Below are 20,127 nucleotides of genomic sequence, written 5' to 3' on the forward strand. Positions count from 1 at the left end.
TCAGTAGGCACACATGAGTAGGCACATATCAGTAGGCACATATCAGTAGGCACACATCAGTAGGCACACATCAGTAGGCACACAGCAGTAGGCACACATCAGTAGCCACACATCAGTAGGCACACATCAGTAGGCACACATCAGTAGGCACACAGCAGTAGGCACATATCAGTAGGCACACATCAGTAGGCACCCAGCAGTAGGCACATATCAGTAGGCACACATCAGTAGGCACATATCAGTAGGCACACATCAGTAGGCACACATCAGTAGGCACACATCAGTAGGCACAGATCAGTAGGCACACATCAGTAGGCACACATCAGTATGCACAGATCAGTAGGCACATATCAGTAGGCACACATCAGTAGGCACATATCAGTAGGCACATATCAGTATGCACACATCAGTAGGCACACATCACTAGGCACATATCAGTAGGCACATATCAGTAGGCACACATCAGTAGGCACATATCAGTAGGCACACATCAGTAGGCACATATCAGTATGCACACATCAGTAGGCACAGATCAGTAGGCACAGATCAGTAGGCACACATCAGTAGGCACATATCAGTAGGCACACATCAGTAGGCACATATCAGTAGGCACACATCAGTAGGCACATATCAGTAGGCACACATCAGTAGGCACATATCAGTAGGCACATAGCAGTAGGCACACATCAGTAGGCACATATCAGTAGGCACACATCAGTAGGCACACATCAGCAGGCACATATAAGTAGGCACCCTGATTATGTAGGAACCTCATACATGCTGCGGGATCCGGTCTAATAATGTACAGTAAAAAGGTAGACAATGTCTAGATAGACACCAGAATGTTAGACAGTCAAAAGGTCGACAGAGACAAAATGTCGAAACGCTAATGGTCGACATGTAATAAGGTCGACGGGGTCAAAAGGCAGACACGAAAATGGTCGGCACTTTTTTTTTTAAGGGTTAGGGTTAGGCACTTACCAGAAGATTAGGGTTAAGCACTTAAATATGATCATATGATACAGAAGTATGAATCGGTTGCAAAAAAAACCAAATAGCTAATCTATAAGAACAGTTCCCCACAAAGCAGAGTTTTCTTTTCTGTAACATATTTACTATGTACAAAGAGGCACAAACATGGATCCCAAATGCCAAGTGCTCCCTTACGTTCCCCCTGTAAGGTGTAGACCTGCGGAGTGGACAGATAAGATCGGGGCAGATCATTGTATACCACCAATGTACGTGTATTGTCTGTGTCCAGGTGATGGTGTTTATACACGGAGGCGCTTTGATGGTCGGAGGAGCCATGTTGTTTGAGGGCTCAGCGTTAAGCGCATACGAAAACGTTGTTGTTGTCTCTATCCAGTATCGGCTGGGGATCATGGGTTTCCTCAGGTAAGTCATGCAAATTACATACATGTTACAAATGTATTCATTGTTATTTTGCGAATGTGTGTTTGTTGCTCAATCAGGGCCAAACCTTTGTATCGATTGACTTGACATTTGGCATAAGAATAGTTTATAGGATTAGAACGTATGTGTAGCAGAAAGAGTGACCGTAACCTATAGATATAAATTGGTACATTTAATAGGCAATGTGCAACTAATATATTACAAAACATCACACATTAAACATCAAATATAACTTACAGTAGGACATAAGCACATATGATAAATAGATCATTTCAAAAAATTATCCGTCGATATACAAAAAACACAGAAGAGCGCACGTGTCAGTACATTTACATATTTACAGCAGCGGGAGACCTGAGGCTGGGCAGGTGAGTGCAGAAGAACTGAGGCTGGGGAGGTGAATGCAGGAGAACTGAGGCTGGGGAGGTGAGTGCAAGAGGACTGAGACTGGGCAGGTGAGTGCAGGAGAACTGAGGCTGGGCAGGTGAGTGCAGGAGAACTGAGGCTGGGGAGGTGAATGCAGGAGAACTGAGGCTGGGGAGGTGAGTGCAGGAGAACTGAGTCTGGGGAGGTGAGTGCAGGAGAACTGAGGCTGGACAGGTGAGTGCGAGAGAACTGAGGCTGGACAGGTGAGTGCAGGAGAACTGAAGCTGGGCAGGTGAGTGCAGGAGAACTGAGGCTGGGCAGGTGAGTGCAGGAGAACTGAGGCTGGGGAGGTGAATGTAGGAGAACTGAGTCTGAGGAGGTGAGTGCAGGAGAACTGAGTCTGGGGAGGTGAGTGCAGGAGAACTGAGACTGGACAGGTGAGTGCAGGAGAACTGAGGCTGGACAGGTGAGTGCAGGAGAACTGAAGCTGGGCAGGTGAGTGCAGGAGAACTGAGGCTGGGGAGGTGAGTGCAGGAGAACTGAGTCTGGGGAGGTGAGTGCAGGAGAACTGAGGCTGGGCGGGTGAGTGCAGGAGAACTGAGGCTGGGCGGGTGAGTGCAGGAGAACTGAGGCTGGGCAGGTGAGTGCAGGAGACCTGAGGCTGGGCGGGTGAGTGCAGGAGAACTGAGGCTGGGCGGGTGAGTGCAGGAGAACTGAGGCTGGGGAGGTGAATGCAGGAGAACTGAGGCTGGACAGGTGAGTGCAGGAGAACTGAGGCTGGGCAGGTGAGTGCAGGAGAACTAAGGCTGGGGAGGTGAGTGCAGGAGAACTGAGGCTGGGGAGGTGAATGTAGAAGAACTGAGTCTGGGGAGGTGAGTGCAGGATAACTGAGGCTGGGGAGGTGAATGCAGGATAACTGAGGCTGGACAGGTGAGTGCAGGAGAACTGAGGCTGGGCAGGTGAGTGCAGGAGAACTGAGGCTGGACAGGTGAGTGCAGGAGAACTGAGGCTGGACAGGTGAGTGTAGGAGAACTGAGGCTGGGGAGGTGAATGCAGGAGAACTGAGTCTGGGGAGGTGAGTGCAGGAGAACTGAGGCTGGGCAGGTGAGTGCAGGAGAACTGAGGCTGAGCAGGTGAGTGCAGGAGAACTGAGGCTGGGGAGGTGAGTGCAGGAGATCTGAGGCTGGGGAGGTGAGTGCAGGAGAACTGAGGCTGGGCAGGTGAGTGCTGGAGGCCTGAGGCTGGGCAGGGGAGTGCAGGAGAACTGAGGCTGGGCAGGTGAGTGCAAGAGGACTGAGGCTGGGCAGGTGAGTGCAGGAGAACTGAGGCTGGGGAGGTGAGTGCAGGAGAACTGAGGCTGGGGAGGTGAGTGCAGGAGAACTGAGGCTGGGGAGGTGAGTGCAGGAGAACTGAGGCTGGGGAGGTGAGTGCAGGAGAACTGAGGCTGGGCAGGTGAGTGCTGTTGGCCTAAGGCTGTGCAGGTGAGTGCAGGAGAACTGAGGCTGGCAGGTGAGTGCTGGAGAACTGAGGCTAGGGAGGTGAGTGCAGGAGAACTGAGGCTGAGCAGGTGAGTGCAGGAGAACTGAGGCTGGGGAGGTGAGTGCAGGAGATCTGAGGCTGGGGAGGTGAGTGCAGGAGAACTGAGGCTGGGCAGGTGAGTGCTGGAGGCCTGAGGCTGTGCAGGTGAGTGCAGGAGAACTGAGGCTGGGCAGGTGAGTGCAGGAGGACTGAGGCTGGGCAGGTGAGTGCAGGAGAACTGAGGATGGGCAGGTGAGTGCAGAAGGACTGAGGATGGGCAGGTGAGTGCAGGAGAACTGAGGATGGACAGGTGAGTGCAGGAGAACTGAGGCTGGGGAGGTGAGTGCAGGGGAACTGAGGCTGGACAGGAGAGTGCAGGAGAACTGAGGCTGGGCAGGTGAGTGCTGGAGGCCTGAGGCTGTGCAGGTGAGTGCAAGAGAACTGAGGCTGGGCAGGTGAGTGCAGAAGAACTGAGGCTGGGAAGGTGAGTGCAGGAGAACTGAGGATGGGCAGGTGAGTGCAGAAGAACTGAGGATGGGCAGGTGAGTGCAGGAGAACTGAAGCTGGACAGGTGAGTGCAGGAGAACTGAGGATGGACAGGTGAGTGCAGGAGAACTGAGGCTGTGCAGGTGAGTGCAGGGGAACTGAGGCTGGACAGGTGAGTGCAGGAGAACTGAGGCTGGACAGGTGAGTGCAGGAGAACTGAGGCTGGGCAGGTGAGTGCTGGAGGCCTGAGCCTGTGCAGTTGAGTGCAAGAGAAGTGAGGCTGGGCAGGTGAGTGCAGGAGGACTGAGGCTGGGCAGGTGAGTGCAGGAGAACTGAGGATGGGCAGGTGAGTGCAGAAGGACTGAGGATGGACAGATGAGTGCAGAAAGATTGAGGCTGGGCAGGTGAGTGAAGGAGAACTGAGACTGGGAAGGTGAGTGCAGGAGGACGTGTGGGCTAAAGGAGATCTCTTTGCTGATGGTATCGATTTTTGCCTTTGAATTCACCCTACAGTATAAGTACCCAGACTAGAGGAATGTTCAGGAACTCTAACAAGGGTCACTTTTGGTTAATATGTCGTGCTTGGATACAGAATTATACTAATAAAAAGTAAATAACTGGACATTTATTTGTAAATGTTTCTAAAGGTTTTAAAAAAGTAGTAGTATGTGGCACTTTCCAATACAGTGGTTCTCAAATCCAGGCCATAAGTATTACTAACAGGTCATGTTTCCGGGATTTCTTTAATCATGCACAGGTGAGCTAATCTATATCGCTGGGTCAGTAAGTATCCTACCTGCTTCCACAGACAGAGACCCTCAGCACATGACCTGTTGGGGGCTGGAGCTGAGAACCACTGACCTAACAGATGATTAGAGACGTAAATTGGTAATACTATAGGTGTTACTGTAACTTACAGTGTCTCTCTGTCCCAGTTCTGGTGATGATCGGATACCGGGAAACTACGGGTTCTTGGATCAGGTGGAGGCACTCCGGTGGGTTCAGGGAAACATTGCAGATTTCGGAGGTGACCCCTACTCAGTCACTATATTTGGGGAGTCTGCTGGAGGAATCAGTGTCTCCGCCCTGGTATGTTCTACTTATAACATATAAATAGTGTGGTTGCTGGTCTGTCTATGTAGCACACACAGGATGGAAATGTGCAAAACTGTAAATATCATTTGTTCTGCAAAAAGTATTTGTTAGTGCAGATATGAGTCAGATGTGTGCAATCATCTCTCCATGCTAAGGGCTCATCCGGTAATGGCAGTGATCAGTGTTCAGCACTGAGACATATTAACTGATCTAAGAATGTATTTCTGGATAACGCTTGTTATTTAACTCACATCTCATCTCTAACATGTCCAGGTGGTGTCTCCGTTAGCCAAAGGCTTCTTCCACAGAGCCATAGCAGAGAGTGGAGTCGCCATCATGCCAAGTATAATGGCCTCCTCTGTCAAGGAAGTTATTATTATCAGAGATGTAAGTATATTTTTCTTCTAATGGAAATACCTGTCCTGTGGTTATTATGCAATTATCTGCAATCATACACTAGCACCAATCCATTCCTGTATAGTGTATATACACAACTATGCATCAAAGAACCTCACATACCTACTCTGTGCTGCTGGGGACCCTGCTCCTTCCACTATATAACTCTCAGTCTGTGGCTTCCTGTATCAGTGTGACAGGAGCCTGACATCATTACTCTGTGCTGCTGGGGACCCTGCTCCTTCCACTATATAACTCTCATTCTGTGACTTCCTGTATCAGTGTGACAGCAGCCTGACATCACTACTCTGCTGCTGGGGACCCTGCTCCTTCCACTATATAACTCTCAGTCTATGGCTTCCTGTATCAGTGTGACAGGAGCCTGACATCACTTCTCTGTACTGCTGGGGACCCTGCTCCTCCCACTATATAACTCTCAGTATATGACTTCCTGTATCAGTGTGACAGGAGCCTGACATCACTACTCTGTGCTGCTGGGGACCCTGCTCCTTCCACTGTATAACTCTCAGTCTGTGACTTCCTGTATCAGTGTGACAGGAGCCTGACATCACTACTGTGTGCTGCTGGGGACCCTGCTCCTCCCACTATATAACTCTCAGTCTGTGACTTCCTGTATCAGTGTGACAGGAGCCTGACATCACTACTCTGTGCTGCTGGGGACGCTGCTCCTTCCACTATATAACTCTCAGTCTGTGGCTTCCTGTATCAGTGTGACAGGAGCCTGACATCACTACTCTGTGCTGCTGGGGACCCTGCTCCTCCCACTATATAACCCTCAGTCTGTGACTTCCTGTATCAGTGTGACAGCAGCCTGACATAACTACTTTGTGCTGCTGGGGTCCTTGCTCCTTCCACTATATAACTCTCAGTCTGTGACTTTCTGTATCAGTGTGACAAGAGCCTGACATCACTACTCTGTGCTTCTGGGGACCCTGCTCCTTCCACTATATAACTCTCAGTCTGTGGCTTCCTATATCAGTGTGACAGGAGCCTGACATCACTACTCTGTGCTGCTGGGGACCCTGCTCCTCCCACTATATAACTCTCAGTCTGTGGCTTCCTGTATCAGTGTGACAGGAGCCTGACATCACTACTCTGTGCTGCTGGAGACCCTGCTCCTTCCACTATATAACTCTCAGTCTGTGGCTTCCTGTATCAGTGTGACAGCAGCCTGACATCACTACTCTGTGCTGCTGGGGACCCTTCTCCTTCCACTATATAACTCTCAGTCTGTGGCTTCCTGTATCAGTGTGACAGGAGCCTGACATCACTACTCTGTGCTGCTGGGGACACTGCTCCTCCCACTATATAACTCTCAGTCTGTGGCTTCCTGTATCAGTGTGACAGGAGCCTGACATCATTACTCTGTGCTGCTGGGGACCCTGCTCCTTCCACTATATAACTCTCAGTCTGTGACTTCCTGTATCAGTATGACAGGAGGATGACATCACTACTCTGTGCTGCTGGGGACCCTGCTCCTCCCACTATATAACTCTCAGTCTGTGGCTTCCTGTGTCAGTGTGACAGGAGCCTGACATCACTACTATGTGCTGCTGGGGACCCTGCTCCTCCCACTATGTAACTCTCCGTCTGTGGCTTCCTGTATCAGTGTGACAGGAGGATGACATCATTACTCTGTGCTGCTGGGGACCCTGCTCCTCCCACTATATAACTCTCAGTATGTGACTTCCTGTATCAGTGTGACAGGAGCCTGACATCACTACTCTGTGCTGCTGGGGACCCTGCTCCTCCCACTATATAACTCTCAGTCTGTGGCTTCCTGTATCAGTGTGACAGGAGGATGACATCACCACTCTGTGCTGCTGGGGACCCTGCTCCTCCCACTATATAACTCTCAGTCTGTGGCTTCCTGTATCAGTGTGACAGGAGCCTGACATCACTACTCTGTGCTGCTGGGGACCCTGCTCCTCCCACTATATAACTCTCAGTCTGTGGCTTCCTGTATCAGTGTGACAGGAGCCTGACATCACTACTTTGTGCTGCTGGGGACCCTGCTCCTCCCACTATATAACTCTCAGTCTGTGGCTTCCTGTATCAGTGTGACAGGAGCCTGACATCACTACTCTGTGCTGCTGGGGACCCTGCTCCTCCCACTATATAACTCTCAGTCTGTGACTTCCTGTATCAGTGTGACAGGAGGATGACATCACTACTTTGTGCTGCTGGGGACCCTGCTCCTCCCACTATATAACTCTCAGTCTGTGGCTTCCTGTATCAGTGTGACAGGAGCCTGACATCACTACTCTGTGCTGCTGGGGACCCTGCTCCTCCCACTGTATAACTCTCAGTCTGTGACTTCCTGTATCAGTGTGACAGGATCCTGACATCACCACTCTGTGCTGCTGGGGACCCTGCTCCTCCCACTATATAACTCTCAGTCTGTGACTTCCTGTATCAGTGTGACAGGAGCCTGACATCACTACTCTGTGCTGCTGGGGACCCTGCTCCTCCCACTATATAACTCTCAGTCTGTGGCTTCCTGTATCAGTGTGACAGGAGCCTGACATCACTACTCTGTGCTGCTGGGGACCCTGCTCCTCCCACTATATAACTCTCAGTCTGTGGCTTCCTGTATCAGTGTGACAGGAGCCTGACATCACTACTCTGTGCTGCTGGGGACCCTGCTCCTCCCACTATATAACTCTCAGTCTGTGACTTCCTGTATCAGTGTGACTGAAGACACAAAACAGAGGGATGAATCACTTGGGACACTCCTGCATGCTGGTGTTCGTGGCATAAAGCTGGGAGTAGGCGGCACAGACTTTCTGTGCTACTCTTGTCCTGGTATTGTCCTGGCCTGTGACACTTCAAGTGTCCCTCATAGACTCCTTACTTGTGCAAGGGCAAACAGACTGACGTGACTACACAAAACTCGCTGTAACGCATTTATTTGAGCTCATGCTACACATACCTTGCCGGATACGTACACAATGCACTCCCATAATCTGTATAGCCAGAGCCTCCCCCCCCCCAGTAAAACCATCCCCCCCCCCTTATTTAATCACCATATACTTGTACCCAGCAGTATTTCTCCTGTTATTTCCTCACTGATATAGGGGGAAATATGCCAAAGCTTCTAAAGAGTAGAGAAGTGGAGCCTATAGCAACCAGTCAGCTTCCAGGTAGCGTTTATCAAGTAAATACTATAAAAACTTGTACGTGATGGCGGCGCGCATGGACGCAGCGGCTTTGCAGTGCTCCCTACATTGTATCACAGGTTGGCTACTTACACTATTTTGCTTATTGGGGACTTTGGGCTTCTACTGTGGTTTACCCCCAGGAAGTGCTGATTCACCTCGGGGACAGAGGATTTGGTGGTGCTGCTTGGAGGAGGCAGTTTGGAGACCCGACGTGACCCGGCGTTGGTGGAGCTGGCGTTGGAGCGGGCGCTTCCGGTACCGCGGCTGCTGCTGGGAGTTCGGATGTCACGGGGAGTTTGGCCGGGAGCGTTGCTGCTGCTGCGACGGCTGCTGGCATTGTCATCAGCCCTGCGTCTGGAGGCATGACAGTATGTCCGGAAGGGCTTGGAGCACCTAGTGCAGTGTTGGATAACCTTGACACTCCAGCTGTTATGGAACTACATAACCCAGCATGCACTGCTACAGTTTTGCTATTAGGGCATGCTAAAACTGTGGCAGGGCATGCTGGGATATATAGTTCCACAACAGCTGGAGTGTCAAGGTTAGCCAACACTGACCTAGTGGGTCAGTGGGCCAGCGGGTCGCTGCTGGGGCCAGCAGCCGAGGGCTGGAGACCTGTGGTGAAGATGGTCCAGCCGTGCTGGGTCATGTGGTGGAACTGCCAGATCAGGCAGGACATGTACTGGGAGAGATAGCTGCTGACCCTCTGCTAACTACTGCTTTGGGTGGTGTAGGAAGGGGGCCCAATTATGATGGCGGTCGTGATTATGGTCAGGAAGGCAAGGACCAGGAGGGGGGGGGGATGGCCATGGTCAATATCATCGGGAGTACGGCTGGGCAAACGCCATCCACGCAGGCTTAGCCGGCAGAAGCGGGGGAAGAGAGCTGGCATGGGGGTAAGACTGAGCTTGTGCCCTGTGCACCCCCCTGATTACGGAATCATGGCTGCATAGCGGCATACCTGACAGGGCAGTGGGGTTGAACAATATGAGCTTATTTAGGGCAGATAGGACTTTGGACTCCGGCAAGCGGAAAGTGTCGGTCTTCTTTGCACCTGTATCACGTGGTGTTCTGATGTTGCAGTTATGGAGTCCTTCTGTTCGGAGGTGGTGGAGGATATTGCATTGAGATGCAGGCCATTCTACTTGCCTAGAGAAATTACAGCAGTTATAATAGTGGCCGTTTATACCCCACCGCAGGCAAATGGAGGCTGTGCCCTGGGCTTATTATATAATGTGGTCAGATTATTAGCAGCGTATGTGGAAGGGGCGTTCATTGTGGCCGGTGAATTTAATGGAGTGGACTTAAAAGCTGTACTGCTCAGATTTTATAAGAATATTGTGGTGCCGACCTGTGGAGGAAATGTCCTGGATCAGGTCTACAAGAACTTTAAACTTGGATATGAGACTGTCGTTGGTGCCCATATAGGGAAATCTGACCATGTGTCTCTCTTTTTGGTTCCTACGTATGTCCCTATTGTAAGGCGTGTTAGACCGACTAGAAAAAGCGTTCATGTGTGACCCGATATGGCTGTTGAGCATCTGATGGGATTTACAAACTGGGATCTATTTTTAGAGGAGTCTATGGTAAATGGTTCGGTTGCTCTGGATTTGTTGACCCCCCTATGGTTATAGGCTACATACCTTGCTGCGTGGAGAGTGTAACAATTAGAAGGAGTTTTAAGGTGTTTGCAAATGGGGAAGTCCGCTCCCTACTTAGGGTACGAGATAGGTATTTTAGGTCTGGGGATAAGGACGGGTATCGTGCTGCTAGGATAGATCTTCGTAGGGGTATTAAGTGGGCTAAAGTAGCCTATGAGGCTACAATGGAAGAAAATATTAATCTGAATGGTGACACTAGGAGCACGTGGCAGTGTCTGCAGAGGATCACTGATTACAAAGCGAAATCATTGGAGATCGGGAGTGTAGATAGTTCTCTGGCAGAGGATCTAAATGGGTTTTACTCCAGATTTGACTGTGTCAGTAATTTTGATGTTCCCGTATTGGACTAAAGAGTAGGGGAGTTGCCCTTGGTGCTGCACGAATCGGCTGTCCGTCAGTGTCTGCGTTCTATAGACCCTAGGAAGGCAGCGGGTCCGGATGGCATCTTGGGTAAAGTTCTGAGGGAATGTAGCGATCAACTAGCTGGGATTTTTTTGGTTATCTTTAATCTCTTCCTGGCTACTTGCTTTGTCCCGAAGTGTTTTAAACATACTACGATTGTCCTTATCCCTAAAAATGGACCCCCGAAATGTCTAAATGATTACCGCCCTATAACAGTGTTGACATCACTTGTGATGAAATGCTTTGAAAGGCGAGTCATGTAAAGTCTCACTTTGTGGCAGGGTTTGACCCAAGGCAGTTTGCTTTTAGGGCATATCGTTCAACGGAGGATGCTATCCTAACTGTTCTGCACCAGGTGCAGGCTCACTTAGGTCTCTATTTATTAACATTATTTTTACTAAAATAATGTGAAAAAGGGTGTTTTCACACCCTTTTCACATTATGTTAGTATTACCTATAGTTATTACAGGGCAATTGGAGTAGAATTCGTAAAATTCTACTCCAACCAGTGGCGGGCTGGGCCGGGGGGCAGGGTGCCATGTGCCCCCCGGGCCGCAGCGCCATGTGGGCCACGGGCCGCAGGCAGTCTGTGTCTCTGTGACACCGGCTGCACTGTGAGTGTAGCGCTGACCGGACGGAGTTCGGTCAGCACTACACAGTGCCAAACACACAGCTGCCCGCTCCATCTTCCGGCTCCTGCAGTGGGTAATGGGAGAGACATCATGATGTCATGACGTCTCTCCCATAATGCAGAGCGGCCCGGCCCGAGAGGACAGACGGAGGAGCGCATGACGGCGGCCAGAGCGGGGATTCAGGTAAGTGGGTTTTTTTTCTTTTTGATTATGTCTACTGGGGGGAGACCACTACTGGGGGAACTATAACAGGGAGACCACTACTGGGGGCACTACAAGGTGGGGAACCACTACTGGGGGCACTACAAGGGGGAGCCACTACTGGGGGCACTACAAGGGGGGAACCACTACTGGGAGCACTATAACAGGGAGATCACTACTGGGGGCACTATAACAGGGAGACCACTACTGGGGGCACTATAACAGGGAGACCACTACTGGGGGCACTATAATGGGGAGACCACTACCGGGGGCACTACAAGGGGGGGAACCACTACTGGGGGCACTACAAGGGTGGAACCACTACTGGGGGCACTATAACAGGGAGACCACTACTGGGGGCACTATAATGGGGAGACCACTACTGGGGGCACTACAAGGGGGGAACCACTACTGGGGGCACTGTAATGGGGAGACCACTACTGGGGGCACTACAAGGGGGGGAACCACTACTGGGGGCACTACAAGGGGGAACCACTACTGTGGGCACTACAAGGGGGGGAACCACTACTGGGGGCACTACAAGGGGGAGCCACTACTGGGGGCACTACAAGGGGGGAACCACTACTGGGGGCACTATAACGTGGAGACCACTACTGAGGGCACTACAAGCGGGGGAACCACTACTGGAGGCACTATAACAGGGGAACCACTACTGGGGGCACTATAATGGGGAGACCACTACCGGGGGCACTACAAGGGGGAGAACCACTACTGGGGGCACTACAAGGGGGGAACCACTACTGGGGGCACTATAACAGGGAGACCACTACTGGGGGCACTATAATGGGGAGACCACTACTGGGGGCACTACAAGGGGGGGAACCACTACTGGGGGCACTACAAGGGGGGGAACCACTACTGGGGGCACTACAAGGGGGGGAACCACTACTGGGGGCACTACAAGGGGGAGCCACTACTGGGGGCACTACAAGGGGGGAACCACTACTGGGGGCACTATAACAGGGAGACCTCTACTGGGGGCACTATAATGGGGAGACCACTACTGGGGGAACTATAATGGGGAGACCACTACTGGGGGCACTACAAGGGGGGGAACCACTACTGGGGGCACTACAAGGGGGAGCCACTACTGGGGGCACTACAAGGGGGGAACCACTACTGGGGGCACTATAACGGGGAGACCACTACTGGGGGCACTACAAGGGGGGAACCACTACTAGGGGGACTACAAGGGGGGGACCACTACTGGGGGCACTACAAGGGGGGGAACCACTACTGGGGGCACTACAAGGGGGGAACCACTACTGGGGGCACTACAAGGGGGTTCTACAACTAGGGGACTAAAAGGGGGAGACCGTTACTTGGGGGCACTATAATGGGGAGACCACTACTGGGGGCACTACAAGGGGGGGACTACTACTGGGGGCACTACAGGGGGGGAACCACTACTGGGGGCACTACAAGGGGGTGCCACTACTGGGGGCACTACAAGGGGGGGACCACTACTAGGGGCACTACAAGGGGAGGAACCACTACTGGGGGCACTACAAGGGGGGAACCACTACTGGGGGCACTATAATGGGGAGACCACTACTGAGGGCACTACAAGGGGGGGACTACTACTGGAGGCACTACAAGGGGGTTCTACAACTAGGGGACTAAAAAGGGGAGCCCGTTACTGGGGGGCACTATAATGGGGAGACCACTACTGGGGGCACTACAAGGGGGGGACTACTACTGGGGGCACTACAAGGGTGGTTCTACAACTGGGGGGACTACTACTGGGGGCACTACAAGGGGGGGACTACTACTACTGGGGGCACTACAAGGGGTGAGAATACTACTACTGGGGGCACTACAAGCGGGGACTACTACTAGGGACACTACAAGGGGGGGACTACTACTAGGGGCACTACAAGGGGGGGACTACTACTAGGGGCACTACAAGGGGGGACTACTACTAGGGGCACGACAAGGGGGGGACTACTACTAGGGACACTACAAGGGGGGGACTACTACTAGGGGCACTACAAGCGGGGACTACTACTAGGGACTCTACAAGGGGGGGACTACTACTAGGGGCACTACAAGGGGGGACTACTACTAGGGGCACTACAAGGGGGGACTACTACTGGGGGCACTACAAGCGGGGACTACTACTAGGGACACTACAAGGGGGGGACTACTACTAGGGGCACTACAAGGGGGGGGACTACTACTAGGGGGACTTCAAGGGGGGGACTACTACGAGGGGCACTACAAGGGGGGACTACTACTGGGGGCACTTCAACGGGGGGGACTACTACTGGGGGCACTACAAGGGGGGTTCTACAACTGGGGGGACCACTACTGGGAGCACTATATAAGGGGCTTACTACTGGGGGCAGAAGGTGCACTGCACAGGGGGGACCACTACTGGGGCACTGTATAATGGGCAGTGCATAGGGGGGATCACTACTGGAGGCCTGCATAAGGGGGTCCTCTCCTGGGCCACAAGGGACATTGCATATGGGCACCACTACGGGGGCTGCCCCAAAATTTTTTTTTTTTAACTTTACATTAATCCCATATGGACCCGCCTCCTCCATGGAACACTTGAAAGGGGGGGGTATGACGTAGCACGCACGTGCACCGGGCACCCTGGCTACATGCTACTCCTCTGCCAGGGCCGCCTGCATGCATGTGCCCCCCAGGCTAAAAGTTGCCAGCCAGCCCCTGACTCCAACCCCTAAGTATCACTTATTTTTAGTAATCAGATTGCATTTCCCATAACTGTAATGGGAAATGTGATCCGACCAAAGTTACTAAACATAAATTGTAAAAAAATATTGGGGAAAGCCCTGTGATAATAACGCCACCTGGAGGTGGCGTTATCCAGGGTCTCCCCCGGTTACCAGGCTCCTGCCCTGCTCTAACGGGAAGAGCAGAGCCGGGAGTTGGTCCCAGTAATCAGCTGTGTGGTCTAAACAGATCACACACTGATCACTGCTACACACACCACACGCTGATCACTGCTACACACACCACACGCTGATCACTGCTACACACACCACACGCTGATCGCTGCTACACACCACACGCTGATCTCTGCTACACACACCACACGCTGATCACTGCTACACAGACCACACGCTGATCACTGCTACACACACCACACACTGATCTCTGCTACACACACCACACGCTGATCACTGCTACACAGACCACACACTGATCTCTGCTACACACACCACACGCTGATCACTGCTACACACACACCACACGCTGATCACTGCTACACACACCACACACTGATCTCTGCTACACACACCACACGCTGATCGCTGCTACACACACACCACACGCTGATCACTGCTACACACACCACACACTGATCTCTGCTACACACACCACACGCTGATCACTGCTACACACACCACACGCTGATCACTGCTACACACACCACACGCCGATCATTGCTACACACACCACACGCCGATCACTGCTACACACACCACACGCCGATCACTGCTACACACCCCACACGCTGATCACTGCTACACAGACCACACGTTGATCACTGCTACACACACCGCACGCCGATCACTGCTACACACACCACACGCCGATCACTGCTACACACACCGCACGCCGATCACTGCTACACACACCACACGCCGATCACTGCTACACACACCACACGCTGATCACTGCTACACACACCACACGCTGATCTCTGCTACACACACCACACGCCGATCACTGCTACACACACCGCACGCCGATCACTGCTACACACACCGCACGCCGATCACTGCTACACACACCACACGCCGATCACTGCTACATACACCACACGCCGATCACTGCTACACACACCACACGCCGATCACTGCTACACACACCACACGCTGATCACTGCTACACACACCACACGCTGATCACTGCTACACACACCACACGCTGATCACTGTTACACACACCACACGCTGATCACTGCTACACACACCACAGGCTGATTGCGGGGGCGGGGCTTAGCGCCGGGGGGGTAGTAGCGGCGGTCGGTCGACGCATGCGCAGGCACTTAGTCACGGTATGTTTTGCTAAAAGACCGTGATAAGGCTTCGAGGGGGATTCGCAGGGACAGAGCTTTATCGCAAGCTCTGTCCCTGCAAGGGATTTGTAGTAATCCCTGTGATATTGCCTGAATTCGCAATGCGAATTCACTCGGTAATATCACACTATAATCCGCATTCAATGGGCCTAATTCAGAGCCGTTCGCTATTTGTGGTCGTTCGTTCAAAAACAAGGGGTGGCTATTCAAATGATCCGTTCGCAAAATTGCAGTCTGTTCCCACCTCTAAGTCTGAACGAGCGAGCAAAACATACGCTCGTTTTTTTGATAAAAACGCCCCCTGGCCGCACGCACCATACGTCATGTCCGCTATTTATTAGATTAATCGAGTACATCGTACAGCGTATGAACTGCTCGCTATTCTTGTGGTTGGTGTTTTCAACCGCTATTTTGCGAGCAGTTCTGAGTTAAAAAAAACCAAGTGACGTGGTCAATGACGCTGCTGTATTAATTATGCACACCCTTAAAACGCCCGTTTTGACCTTTAAGCACGCCTGCGTTCAGATCTCCACTCCCCGTTTTCAAGCACCTTCCCCTGTTACCACCCACATACGCCTCATTCTGTCACTCAAAATAGCAGGCCCTCGCTATATTGCGTACCAACGATTTTCGGCCGCACTGACCAGTTCGCGCATGCGTACTAAAAACCGTACGCATGCGCAGATGTGCGAACATCGCTCGGAACGAGCGTACTGCCGCTAGCGAGTGGCTCTGAATGAGGGCCAATATGTGGATTGTAGTAAATAGAGCCCTTAGAACCTAGGGATACTTAAACAGGGATTTTATTTGTATATTTTAGCTCAGCATTTAACACTATTGTACCTAGTGCTCTGATTACTAAGCTGTTTGGTTTAGGTTGAAATGGTGTTACTTGTAGATGGTTGCTAAGCTTCTTATCTGATAGACCTCAGGTGGTCAAGTTGGGGAAATCCAGTTCCAAGGAGTTGGTGCTGAATGTTGGAGTCCCTCAGGAGTCTGAGCCCAGCTCTTTATTCATTGTTCACCCATAATTGTGCGTCTCAATCTCGGTCTGTCAAGATCATTAAATTTGTGGATTACATCACTATCGTTGGCTTAATAACTAACGGGAATGAACTGAATGTGTGAGCGGAGCAGTGGTGACTGTCTCCTTCTTACCATGATGAAAACAAAGGAAATTATTTTGGATTTCAGGAAATGTGGTACTCCTACAAAGGTCCCGGTGTGTCCAGGTGGTTTGACCATTGAGGTAGTTTCTTCTTTTAAATTGTTGGGGTTTTATATCTCGAATACTTTGTCATGGTCCTTACATTCAGCCTTTTTGTCTAAGAAGGAGCATCAACGTTTGTTTTTTCTGCGTCGTTTGAGATGTGCGTGTGTGAGTAGGGGGACCCTTCTAACTTTTTATCGTAGCATCGTGGAAAGTGTCCTGAGTTATGGTATTGTTGCCTTGTACGGGAATTGTACCGTGGCTGAGCGTAGGGCGTTGGATCGGGTGGTTGGAACGGCTAGTAGTATTATTGGAGTGGTGTTACCGCGCACACAGGAGATATATGAAAAAAGGCTCCGAAAGAAAATTAGACCTATTTTAGCAGATCCCAGCCATCCTAATCAGCTCTCTCTGAGAAACTGCCATGTAATAGGCGTTATAGAGCTGTGCGCACTGGTACAAAGCGTTTGCGCAATAGCTTTTTTCCTACTGCAGTGCGTATGTTAAACGGTTAACTGAAATCATAGCATAGTAGTGTCATTTGCTGCCTGTTTTATTATGTGGTATATTATATATTATATGCTGTGTTTGTCTTGTGCTGTCAATGACAATAAAGGATTATTATTATTAAATGATAGGAAGAAGCTGGTTGGTTGCTACAGGCAACTTCTCCACTTGTCCACTTTTAAGAAGCTTTCGTTGTAGCCGGAGAGCGCTACTGTGCATTCTCCTTTATTGGCTCTTTAGGGAGGCTTCAACCTCTAACCAAGATGGCCACCGTCTGTACTAATGCGCATGTGCGGAGCCAGCTTGTCACTGTGTTAGAGTGCCACAGTGCGACACGGACAGGTCTCACAGCCCCAGAGAGACCCTGTTATTACTGCATTTTCCATCCTGTTACAACCGCTGATACCAATCTAAGATTACTACTGATTGCCACAGCTTCGTTAGAAGGCGAGAGCATTGCGATGCGGTCCCCATGCCCTTTACGGAGCTTGGCGCATGCACATTACACAGGAGCCCGTTGCTGTCAGCGGTAGGCTGTCCCCGTATGCGTTGTAGCAATGATGATTTGCTCCGGTGTTAAGTATCGCTCGCGGCGAGCAGGGGCATGCAGTCAGGATAGGCAGGTGAGGCAGACCCTCCCCTATCATACTCCTGAGATTTGATATAAAAATTATTAGAATAATACAAAGAAGATATTTATAACTTATAAACCTCTTTGTTTATTGTAATTATTTTTATAGTTAACACTCACTATGTTTGTGGAGCTCCCTGGGACTTCGGGGAGACGAGAGATGAGGCAGCAACAGCTCAGCCTCGCTTCTGTATAGTCAGACACTGCTTGCAGAGCTGGGGGCGGGGCCACACCACAGGCAGTATGCTGCACAGAAGGAGAGCTAATAGAGGCATGCCTCTGAGGATGGGGGTGTGCCTTGAGCACTGATGGACACCTTGGATGTGTCATGTGACCAGGAAGTGCACTGCAGTGTTTAGAGATTGAAGCTCAGTCAGCAGAAGCAAGAGAAGACACAGTGATGCAGGTAGGAGACTCAATGGACACTGAAGCTTAGTGCAGTGAGGGGAGAGTTACAGTGAGTAGGGGGTGAGACAGGCTCCCAGCACTCAGACCCATCTCCATGTGTGCCCCCCCAGCCATTGTCCTCACAGCACGTCACATACGGCCCCTGATGATAAATAGGTCCCCTAGTGTTTAGTGTCACTAGTGAATCGGTTCTCCTTCCTTGGGGAAAGTCAGGTATGATATCAACTGCTGGCTCCCTGCGGTAAGTGTCAGTGACTCCAGATGCAGCTCCATATGTATCCTCGCACTCCTCCTCTCTCTGTTCACTGATCTTTCATTTATTTTTTAAGATGCGTATCCACTACTAGTTCCCGGCACGATTACGACATCGTTATCGTGCCGTCGTTTCCCTAGGGGTGCAGTGCCTACACTGAGCGGTTCATCGTTCAGTGTAGGTACATCAATCATCCCCGAACATGGTCAACCTGACGACATCGTCAGGTTGACCAGCATGTTCGGGTGATGATAGATGTCAAAAACGATCAGCGGGCGCGCGCATCGCTGGTCATTTTTGTCATTTAAATGCCCAATTTGCGGCCGATTACTGAGCAATTGCACGATTACGATGTCGTAATCGTGCAATCGCACAGTAAGGTCTTGTAGTAGATACGCACCTTTACTCTCAGCGGCTGTATGTAATCCCACTGCCAAGTCACTACCCATACCTCACAGCCTTTACCCATGCCAAATCAGTACAGAATAGGTCCAAGCTCCACCCTGATCTGCCTGAAAACACCCACTTTTGGTCACAACTCTGCACCTTTTGCGGCCGCAGAATCTGTACTAACAATTAGGCGGTATGCTTTAGTGACAATGTTAATCTATGTGGGACGGATGGATGGTGCGTTTTGTCAGGAAAATTGTCATGAGGCATCATCGGCTGTAGTGAGTAGTACATTCCCAAAATGCCTCTCCGTATGTCTAAGGCCCAGCTCCATAACTAATGTGTCTGGGCCTAGTGCTCTTTGTATCCCCTAATGCACAGTGTTAGACACAATTGGTGGTATAGTGTAGGTGCAGGTCTAACAGCTGCTCACTAACTGGTGATCGGGCCTAGTGCCATTCCACAATAACCACTGGGATTAATGCCCAGGGCAAAGCAGTGAGCACAAATTGGAGTGCTCTGGAAGGCCTAGGGGCTTGGGTGGCAGGCTTCTAAGTGGTGCCCTGTTGGCCTATCGGTAGCTGTTAATGGATGAGGGTGCCCAAAGACCTTACCTGATCCAGATGTCCAGGGCCTTCTCCACGTCTTCTCGCCACTTTCTCTTGTCCCTCACCTGTTCAACAGACGGAAAGTGATCTCTTTTACAAATAGCCCTCTGCTGTCCCAGGACTCGGGCAACCTCTTTCCCGATTCCGCCAGCTGCCACGGTCCTCAGGTATCTGCCGCCATCTTGTATACTACATAGTACTGCTCTGCTTAGGCACAAGTTGCTCTATAGCCACCTGAAGCTGAGCTCAGGCGCTAAACACGCGCCATTTATAAATGCTGTCAGCTCGTCATTGTTTGGAATCCTTGCAGAGTTTCTTGTAACCAGATAAATGTTACTTTTGCAGATGATTGTGAATGTGACCGGCTGTGACCAGAACTCGTTGCTGGATTGTTTCAAGACAAAATCTGAAGAAGAAATTCTCACTATAGGTTCTCACCTGGTAAATTATATTATATTATATTGTCCAGTATGAGAATATCACACGGGCAGACAGGGCGATGTTATATATACACAGATATCAGAGTCGCACGCAGTAGCAGATATTGGCGGTCGCCCCTCTTCGACTTTATACAGATACCGCTACAAACTCCCTCCCTGGTGTACATCCGTGTGGCCCAATGTGCAAGAACTGAGACGCTCACTGTCAGCAAGCCCCCCAAGAGCCGTGCCGGGCCCCGGTAAAAAGGGGGTG

The 20,127-nt window shown here is 51.1% G+C and overlaps 1 protein-coding gene across 1 annotated transcript in view; it reads left to right on the forward strand.

Moving 5' to 3' along the window:
- The window catches only part of LOC148443177 (pyrethroid hydrolase Ces2e-like), a 75,379-nt gene that overhangs the window by 30,528 nt on the left and 24,724 nt on the right, over window positions 1–20,127 (forward strand). The window contains exons 4-7 of the mRNA XM_088463129.1: window positions 1,262–1,395; window positions 4,719–4,872; window positions 5,152–5,265; window positions 19,780–19,875. Of these exons, the coding sequence (XP_088319255.1) occupies window positions 1,262–1,395; window positions 4,719–4,872; window positions 5,152–5,265; window positions 19,780–19,875 (498 nt within the window). The remainder of the gene's footprint in view (window positions 1–1,261; window positions 1,396–4,718; window positions 4,873–5,151; window positions 5,266–19,779; window positions 19,876–20,127) is intronic.

Source organism: Taudactylus pleione, unplaced genomic scaffold (genome assembly GCF_031769625.1).
Source record: "Taudactylus pleione unplaced genomic scaffold, aTauple2 ptg001318l, whole genome shotgun sequence".
NCBI lineage: Eukaryota > Metazoa > Chordata > Amphibia > Anura > Myobatrachidae > Taudactylus > Taudactylus pleione.